General features: G+C 45.2%; 1 protein-coding gene across 1 annotated transcript in view; it reads right to left on the bottom strand.

Moving 5' to 3' along the window:
* Positions 1–10,296, bottom strand: part of znrf2b (zinc and ring finger 2b) — a 126,203-nt gene extending 115,907 nt beyond the window's left edge. Inside the window, exon 1 of the mRNA XM_084052776.1 lies at positions 8,758–10,296. Coding sequence (XP_083908902.1) covers positions 8,758–9,193 — 436 coding nt within the window. The 5' untranslated portion in view covers positions 9,194–10,296. The remainder of the gene's footprint in view (positions 1–8,757) is intronic.
* Positions 10,297–10,756: the final 460 nt, after the last annotated feature.

The following is a 10,756-nucleotide window of genomic DNA, read 5'->3' on the forward strand; positions in this document are numbered from 1 at the left end:
AAGCATGACCTGACCAGTGAAGTCATACGTGGAATTTGGGATCTTTCCTTCTGTATTTTAGTAGAGCTGAGCCCGAACTGATGATGATGATGATGATGATTTTTGAACTATTTTGAACTTTGAAAACTATGATGACTAACTATAATGACAGGTAGAAAGTGGCTTAAAATCAGATACGATATGACTTCATTATTCGCTCTCACTGAAATTAGTCTTGCGACCCCGCAACCAAGTATGCACATAATACACATGTTATTTGACATAACACAGAAACAAAACAAATTACATACATAAAAACATGAAGACAAGAGCAATGTCCACCGTTCGTCCTACCCCTGGCCAAACTCTAAATTATGCCTCAAAGTCGACTTATGAACAACAAAGGACTTCTTCAGTCTGACCTTATTGTATGTTGGAATGCCGTATCTCCTTCCTGAAGGCAGAAACCTATATTCCCCACACAAAACATGGCTAGTGTTTGAAGTGATATTCCTTGCCAACCATAGCATACTGTTATTATATGTAGATGTATAGAGTCATTCCTGTTATGTTGTGACATAAGCTTGGTGTAACCTGCAGGCTATATACTGTAAGGACTCTTCAGACTTATTGCCTTTTGCTCGTTCGTAAGACCATATCGACGTAGTTAATCAGTTGCACACCAATCTATCTGTTTGCCAACTTTGTCTTCATCTGTTCTCATCCACTGTCCAGTCTGCCAATCGGCCTGCCTGTCTACCTGCCCATCTGTCTGTCTCTCTGCCTGCCTGCCAGCCTGATTCCCCGCCTGTCCCATTCCTGGGTTCTGCACTTGGGTCCACATGCCAGACCTTAACCCATTCATTAATTTAATTGAATATAGGCCCCACTCCTTGGGGTGTCTTTGTCACTGTATATTTGCACATCCTCTGCATTTACCCATCCTATAATCACTAGGAGCAGTGAGCAGCCATTGTGAGGCGCTCTGGGATCAATTACGGGTTAAGAGTCTTGCTCAGGGCCTGGAATCGTACCTGGGACAACCAGGGACTCTGGGTCCCCAGGCGGGCTCACTATGGCCGTCCCATTAAGACCTGAGGCCGATTCTAAAAATGTCTTCTAAATCCTAAGCATCATTGGTGCTCAAACCTTTTCATGTCAAGGACCCCCAAAATGATATGTATTTGGCCACAGACCCCATCTCAAAATATTTTGTTCCGGGACCCCAAGAAGCAAAGATTTGAGTTAACTATTTTTGCTTAAAAATATGTATTTAACAAAGATCTACAAGCTTGTATATCTGCTATTTTTCTAAAATAGTGCCACGCACACTCATATATATAGCTAAAATCGAAAATGACACAGATGCTTTCCCGGATTGAATGGGTTAACATATACTTGCCAATACTGATGTCTGCAAAAAAGTCAAATATTGGCCGATATATCGGGCAACCCGACATATCAGTCTCTGGTGTTATTTATTTACTATGTCTCCTCTTTGTGGACCCCGCTTGTTGAACCCAGACCGGGAACGCATCGGTGTCATTTTAAGATTTCTTCGCTATTCAAAAATAGCAGATATTCAAGCTCATAGCGCGGCACGAGTGCCGCGCTATGAGCTTGTATATCTGTTATTTTTTGAAAAATTGTGTACATTGTTTGCAAATCTTTGAATATATACATATATATATATATGTTTTAAAGCGAACATTTTTAACTCCGATCTGTGCTTCTGGGGGTCCCTGGAACAACATATTTTGAGATGGGGGTCCGCGGCCAAATACATATCATTTTGGGTGGTCCTTGACATGGAAAAGTTTGAGAACCACTGATATAACAGCATACGTTTTTCAGAAAACTGTTAGGATTTAGAAGACATTTGTAGAATCCCAGACGCAAAGATTTGAGTTACAAATGTTTGCTTTAAATATATATATTTATTCAAAGATTTGCACAAATTCTCAAGATTTTTTAAGCTCGTACATCTGCTATTTTTGAATAGCCGAAGAAATCAAAAAATGACCCAGATCCTTTACCGGTCTAAATGGGCTATTGTTCGGGAGACAGGGAAAGTGCAGGCGCCTTGCGATCACGCAGCAGGCCCGTGCACCGTGTGCAAGGCAGAGCGTGTGTCTTCTCCGTGCGCAGGTGTGACTGAGAACCAGGAGGTGACACACAACACCACCTGGCTGCCACACTTAAAGACTAGACTACTGTATGCCCGGGTTGTCCCTGACAACAGATCTTGGCCTTTTAATTACAGACGCTCTGCACTGGAGCACAAAAACACAAAAGAACAAAGGTTATATATCATGTTTTGTTTTTGGTGTTTCTTTTCCTATCTTTCAAGGAACTGGAACAGGCCAGTGGTTCCAAAACATTTAAATTTGTGACCCAAAAGATACATTTGGTGTCTCCATGGGGCCCAAACATACTTATATATATAATAAAAATGAAAATGAAAATATACCATCTACATGCTCACATATTTTCAGTTCACTATTTGTTTTCATTTTTGAAAATGTGACATTTTTTGTGTCTTTTGAAATAATAAAAATTAAAAATGGGATATGTACTCGCAACCCATAAGAATGGGTCCTCCTGACCAATTGTGAAACAACACAACACAACACTAGAGAAGACAGAAAGAGGATGTATGTGGTCTGTTGTTCCTCCTACGCACAGTAAACATGTTACCAGTAATCCACCTCCATTACAGAGAACAGTTTGACTGAAAGGGAAAGTGTCACTTACACTGAGTTCTGTTCTCATAATTTCTGACTTGCACATTCCTTTTTTTAGACCTCTGTCTGTCTGTCTGTCTGTCTCACTCTCTTCTCAACTGCACTCACTCACACTCTGAGGAACATGAATGGTTATATATGTAGTACCTTACAATATATTTCACATTAACCCGTTCTCACTCACTCACTCACGCACGCACGCACGCACGCACGCACGCACGCACGCACGCACGCACGCACGCACACACACACGGTAAACATGCAAGGCACCAGCCTCATGAGCAGTTAGGGGTTCAGTGTCTTGCTCAAGGACACTTCTACACAAAGCCAGGGGGAGCGCCGGCGCTGAAATCTGACTTGCACTCAATGGCCACAGCAGATAGGGTCCCGAGAGTCAAATTAACACTGAGGATTTGACTGTGAACCTAAGAACACCATGCAGCCAAACGCTGTATGTTTTCTAAATACTAGTAATTATTGATTATAGATTGTGTGTCATCTGTCTGTGGTTAAATTAACACTTAGGATTTTAAAGTGTACAGTATCATGTGTGTAATAATAGCCTTGACAGCGTGTTAACACTAGCAGCGTGATCCATATGGTGGAGTGGAGTGGAGGGGGACGGGAAAGAAAAAAGCTTGCCTTTTCCCCTTCTTCAAGGACAATGCTGCTGTGCTATCAAGTGCAAACACAACACACACACACACACACACACACACACACACACACACACACACACACACACACACACACACACACACACACACACACACACACACACACACACACACACACACACACACACACATGTTTGGCCGCGGACCCCCAATCTGAAAATATGTTGTGCCATGCAGGGGGGAACCCCTATTAGAGAAGATTTGTCAATATTTGTCAACATTTTTCATAAATAGACTATCTAGATCGTCTATTTTCGAACAGTCAAAACATTTTTTAGGGCTTACGTGTTAAAACTGTTCCTCATTTTGCTGGGGACCCCCTGGACCCCATCAAGGACCACTGGGGACCCCCTGGACCACACTATAAGAACCAGTGCGCTAGCAGGTTCATGTAGATAGATGTGATATGATTCTCTAGTTAGAATGTATTCCGATAAGCATAGAAAAGGCCTTTTGCAACACAATGAGGGATCTTTGTGCTCTTATCCGTGTGGTGGAAATCTTCATTCTTCATGCTGCGTTCACACTGGCAGACACAAAGCTACAGTTTACCATTCATTTTCAGATGGAAGCCAGCGACATGAACATACAAGGCGACACCTGACACTTATGGCTGCTACAACCGCTACAAAGCTACAAATAAGTTGAGCTGGCTTCAACTTCAGATACAAAGCTACAAAGGAACATATATGCTAGCTTTGTATATTTTGTATCTGCCAGTGTGAATGTTGCATTACTGTTGACAGTGAGTAAACAGCAAAATGCTGAGTGTTAAAATGTAACCCTAAATGTGTGAAGATGAACCCTCAGGGTACATGGTTACACTTGAAATTAACACTCAAGGCTTTTTTACTGGGTTAAAGAAAATAGAGCTCGATCCCGCCTGCAATGTAAACACGAGTCCATGGGTGCACAATAATGAATGAACAACGCAACTGAACTTTAAGTGAACTTGGTACATGTTCCCTTTCGACATGTTGGGTTGTCAAACACGCCTGCAGATGTGTAAGGACCTACTGATGTTTAACTTGGGATTGCCTAAACAAATGTGTGTTTGCGTGTGTGTGTGTGTGTGTGTGTGTGTGTGTGTGTGTGTGTGTGTGTGTGTGTGTGTGTGTGTGTGTGTGTGCGCGTGTGTGTGTGTGTGGTGTGTGTGTGAGTGAGTGTGAATTTGTGCATGTGTCTATTATTTATTTAAATACAGTAATTGATTACATCGATTAGTCAGATTAACTGTTGCATCCCTAGCACACTGTATGTATGCCCACATATCCACACGTGTGCCAGTCGCTCTGCATTTGTGTATCTGATGTGTTGATATTCATGACCGCTTACGCTCCCCCTCAGGCACACACAGTCACACGTCACGCCAGCCCCGGGAAACCGTTTTATCACCTTTCTGTCTCTGACATCCCCACCACCACCACCCCGTCCAGGTTCTTGTCTGTGCTTCCCAGCTTGATGTGTGCTTAACGTGACACGGCAAAGGCAGAAGGCGCAGGCAGGGCCTGTCAACACATGCAACGCACAACACCAGGGGCTCCCGGGGAAATTCCACGTGAGCCGCGGCGGGCGGCAAGTAACAACAACCGCTCCCGCTTTCTGCACAGATGCTCCCGAAACCGTCCTGTGGCGAAAGTATTCCACGCTCAATCAATCAGTGTATATGATCAACAGTTGTTGTGGGCAAAGATTTTTAAGTAGAGCCAATCGACCGATGCCACATTTCAGGGTCCGATCCGGATCCCAATTTTGGAGAGTGCTAGCTAGCAGCTAGACCACCGATTACCCATGTTTCGACCCATATTTTGTCAAAACGTGCAACATTTTCCAATATCCAATTTGAAGGGAAAAATTGGGGCCACTAAACCTTTTCAACTGGTGGTCCACGGCCAAGTAGATTGGCGTGAAAATGTTTGTAAACCACTGATCTACCTGCAAGGTTAAAGGGCAAGACCAATTTGGTAGAGGTTTGGGTTGTGTAGTTACCTTGCCATGATGTAACTCCAAAGGTGGGCACGAAATCAAAAATAATTGCTCCATTGATTAGAAATTGATCATTCAAAATATGCTCCTCATTGACTTACATTGTACGGTAAAACTGCTCTCAAAGTCACTCTTTTTTTAATGTCAACTTCCTGTTGATTTTGCCATTTTTAAGTAGAAAACCCGGACTGGATCGGCGGATCCGGATCTAGATCTTCAAATAGTAAAATCAATAGGAAGTTGACATTTTTATTAAAAAAACAAACAGTACTGGGTTTGATGATGCTCTATATTGTCTGAATCAGCTATGTTTGGGTTCATTTATGTGCTAAAAGAGTGACTTAAAGGAGGTCAAATCCTTGTGGTTTAAATCAGATAGTGAGCCTCTATTTGAGGAGACAAAACGAGAGAGGACACTAGGGATGTGTAAAAGTGACCAAAATGAAAATCGATTACTATAATTCTATTCTTACCGATTATTCGAATATTCAACCACGCCCCTTTTGCTTTTTTTTTTTTTTTTGACTGAGATTTTTTTGCGTGAAATTGTTCTGGGGATTTTCATCAAATGACTCATAGGTTATAATAACAGCATTGCATTGGCCTATAAACTGATTTTCAGAAATTAACAAAGACAGTAGCATCTTTTACATTATTGTAACTAAACTATTAAATACGTGGTGAAATATACAATATAGCCTTTGCAACAGAACTTTTTATTTATTTTTTATATTCGATTTTTATCCTACAAACGACTATTCGAATCTTCAAATAGTCGGACTCATCCCTAGAGGAGACCTGTAGATGGTGCATTACAGAATATAGCGCCTTTATCCAAACCCATTCACACACACTATTAACACCCCGATGGCAGAGGAAACCATGCAAGGGCACCAACCTGCGCATCGGGAGCACTTAGGGGGTTCAGTGTCTTGCTCAAAGACAACCTCGACTCTAACCCAGGGGGAGCCAGCCAGGCAGGGATCAAACCGGCAACCTTCCAATTCTGCAGCTGCAGCTCTACCTCCTCCCTGAGCCACTGCCGCCCAGTGACTGAGCCTGCCTCCGAATGAGGTGACAAGTTCAAGCAGTCAGTCATTTAACAATCTAATTGCAGGCACACATGCGACACTGTGTGCAACGCTGCTCAGACAGACAGACCGCCACTTCAGTCTGAACAGAACGAATGGCGGTGAACAGAACGAATGGCGGCAGACTGAATCTTGTGTTACTGGTGTTAACTGAGGTAACTCGGGTCAAGTTTATGACTCCCATGTCAAAGCCCACCTTGTCTATAGTATGCACAGTATTGGCCAGGTTTTAATGGAGGAACACAGAGACGGTACCACTTAGGGGGAGAAGAATTAGTTTGCCAATAATTCCTCAGGTGCATTCTTCCCTCGTGTACATTTTAAGTCTCGATCTTGCTCTCCTTTAATCACTCTCTCACTATCGTGTTCAACCCTACAGTATGATGAAATGTCTCCCTAAACTAATCCCTCAGCATCCACCGATGCAATTCTGCATATTCTTTGCGGAAGAAAACTGTGATCTTTAGGTGTGTTCAGAACCATAGGCTAAATAAATTTGACAAAACGAATGTCGCTCTAGTCTTACAGCTACCCTCTGTATAACTTTCATGTTATGTCATGTTCAAGCAGTCAGTCATTTAACAATCTAATTGCAGGCACACATGCGACACTGTGTGCAACGCTGCTCAGACAGACAGACCGCCACTTCAGTCTGAACAGAACGAATGGCGGTGAACAGAACGAATGGCGGCAGACTGAATCTTGTGTTACTGGTGTTAACTGAGGTAACTCGGGTCAAGTTTATGACTCCCATGTCAAAGCCCACCTTGTCTATAGTATGCACAGTATTGGCCAGGTTTTAATGGAGGAACACAGAGACGGTACCACTTAGGGGGAGAAGAATTAGTTTGCCAATAATTCCTCAGGTGCATTCTTCCCTCGTGTACATTTTAAGTCTCGATCTTGCTCTCCTTTAATCACTCTCTCACTATCGTGTTCAACCCTACAGTATGATGAAATGTCTCCCTAAACTAATCCCTCAGCATCCACCGATGCAATTCTGCATATTCTTTGCGGAAGAAAACTGTGATCTTTAGGTGTGTTCAGAACCATAGGCTAAATAAATTTGACAAAACGAATGTCGCTCTAGTCTTACAGCTACCCTCTGTATAACTTTCATGTTCGAATCGAGGCGCAAGTGCTGAAATGTTTATTGTTTACCACTGAGCAAATAAAGTCTGCCTGCTTGCTCAGGGGGAGAAATTACATTTTGACCTTCAAGCAAGTACCACTTGTCAACCAGGCATGTCAAACCAGGCAGACACAGGAGCTAAATGTCTCAATAGAACAGCAGGACTGCCAGGGAGACCAGCCCAATTGTATACGTTATATATATAGTCTACCATGCAGATTTGACAAAACAACATTGTAATCACTCACACACACACACACACACACACACACACACACACACACACACACACACACACACACACACACACACAAAAGGTTATATAATACAGCTTAAACTGAAGGGGACAAGAGCCAAGAGCCTGGCTGCAGTTACTGACAACAGTCAAATGTAGGCTAGCTGGTCACACCTTTTCTGACACACAAACCCTGACACACATACTGTATCAGATTGAAGCGAAGCCCCTGGCTGTACGGAGTGTAACTGAATATCCACATGTCTACCAGCGGTACGGTACGGTGCAGTGTAATCAATTTGTGCTTCCAAAAAAACGCCAATGCTCTGCTTATAGTCATGAAGGCAGCAATGTAGTGTGAGAGTGCATTACGTGAAGGTAAACATTCAAACATTCAGCAACTTCTTTTGCAAATTCATGGGCCATCATCCTTCAATAATCCTTGTTTATGACTCTCTACCAGGGAGAGAGTTACACAGGTTCGAAGCAGAATAGGGATGCTAGGTGTTCAAGTGGTTGAAACATTGCATGGATGGGGGTGTTGGAGGTTTGAGTTTCACCTCAGCCAACCCTATACCACATGGTTGGTTTGTTGTTGGTTGGTGCCATCTGGAATATGAATATTTTAAATCAGTGGTTCTCAAAGCAGGGTCTGTCTGGGGACCCCCAGGGGGTCCCGAGCAAAATGATTGATAGTTAGGAGCCAAAAATACCTGGCTTTACAGGTCTGTAACTCTGACAGTGTACAGGGTACAGTGTACTGCATACTGTCCCAGTTATGGGGATCCAATGAATATCAAATGGTCCTTGAAATTAAAAAAGTTTGACAACCACTGTTAAGAATATAAAACAGAAGTCTAGTCAGTCACCACCACCTAAAAATGGCATAAATGTGTTGTGGGTCTCTTCTTACCTCCAAACAGGTGAGGCGAGAGGTGTGCTGGCAAAGACCCTATCAACAACCGGGGACCCCCGTGGCCCCCTCTGTCCCTTTCCCCCGACGACTCCTCCGGGGTGCTGCTGCCGGAGCCCTGGTGCGACCTGTAGGCTCCTCCTCCACTGTTGGGGATGTTGATGCCGGACTGGGGTCTAGTAGTGCCCCCCGCGGTGCCCGACACGCCCACCCCGACAGTCCTCGTCCCCCTGGGACCACCACCACCTCCTCCTCCCGACGATGTGGTCCCGGAGGCCCCGTGGTGGTGGTGCGCGTGGTGGTACCTCATCGCCACGGCCGCGGTCCTGCTGTTGCCGTTGCTTGACGCCGTGCTGGAGGGCAGGTCCGAGCCCGAGTAGGCTCTGGTCCGGCCGTTGGAGGACGCAGCCGTTGGACTGCTCTGCTTCGCCCCCATATTTTACCACCGGTCACTCTCCGGTCCAGTCCACCGGTCTACTCCGGTCCGGTCCACCAGTCTACTCCGGCCCGGTCCACCAGTCTACTCCGGTCCGGTCCACCAGTCTACTCCGGCCCGGTCCACCAGTCTACTCCGGCCCGGTCCACCAGTCTACTCCGGTCCGGTCTACCAGTCTACTCCAGTCCGGTCCACCAGTCTACTCCAGTCCGGTCCACCAGTCTACTCCAGTCCGGTCCACCAGTCTACTCCAGTCCGGTCCACCAGTCTACTCCGGTCCAGTCTACCAGTCTACTCCAGTCCGGTCCACCAGTCTACTCCGGTCCAGTCCACCAGTCTACTCCGGTCCAGTCCACCACCAGTCTACTCCGGTCCGGTCCACCAGTATACTCCGGTCCAGTCCGTGCCAACAGTCTACTCCGGTCTGGTCCACCACCAGTCTACTCCGGTCCAGTCCGTGCCAACAGTCACTCCGGTCCGGTCCGTGCCAACAGCCCACAGCCTCCACAGATTGACTTTTTAATTATTAAAAGGCTTCACGGGGCGTCCTGAGGGACGCTGTGCGGCTGTGCCAGATTTTTTACGCAACAGAAAGTGCGCGTCTCCGCGGAACAGGCGTTCTATAAGGCAAAACAAATAAAAAATAAAAGTGTATTCCGTGTCGTTAAGATAACATCGAGATGGGTGACAACGCCAGAGAGTAAAAGTTTGAAAAGGTAAATATAATAAACAGCACGTTAAACACAACGTCCCACCGGCTGCGAAAGTAAATAACGAAATGACACGTGCATAAAAAATAAAAATAAAAGAACTTAAAACGAAGCGTTCGATCCGTTCAAAGTCACGACTGTAGACCACTACTACTACAGTACTACTCCACGATGTCCATCCAGCTCTGCACTTATTATTATTAAATCTCCCCTCGTCCCGTTCGCTCGCTGTTTGCACTTAAAATGCTTCGGCTGGTATTTTCTTCTCTTTAATAATGCCTCCTCCTCCGCCATACCTCCTCTTTTATAATGTCAAATAGAGAGAGTGAGAGAAGGGAAGAAGAAGAGCAGAGCAGACGCACCTCCTCTGCACAGCCAAGCCGACAGGCTGGCTCACATGAAACTGTTATAATGAAAGTCCAAGCAGGAGGAGAGACACATGATAATGACAGAGTGAGCCGAGCGGACGGCACAACTCTCTCTCTCTCTCTCTCTCGCTCTCTCTCTCTCTCTCTCTCTCTCTCTCTCTCTTGTTGCGTTCAGTGCGCGTACGAGCGCGCGCGTGCAACACATACACACACACACACACACACACACACACACACACACACACACACACACACACACACACACACACACACACACACACACACACACACACACACACACACACACACACACACACGAGCCGTGCGTTGCCTTGTGAGCGAGGTGGGCGGGTCCCTCTGGCTTTCTGCGTCGACAGGTGACGTCAGCGGCAGCAGAGAGAGCGAGAGCGAGAGAGAGAGAGAGAGAGAGAGAGAGAGAGAGAGAGTATTAATAACAATAATAACAACACGTTATTTCTAAGACA

Source organism: Gymnoscopelus microlampas, assembly GCF_963454915.1.
Source record: "Gymnoscopelus microlampas genome assembly, chromosome: 3".
NCBI lineage: Eukaryota > Metazoa > Chordata > Actinopteri > Myctophiformes > Myctophidae > Gymnoscopelus > Gymnoscopelus microlampas.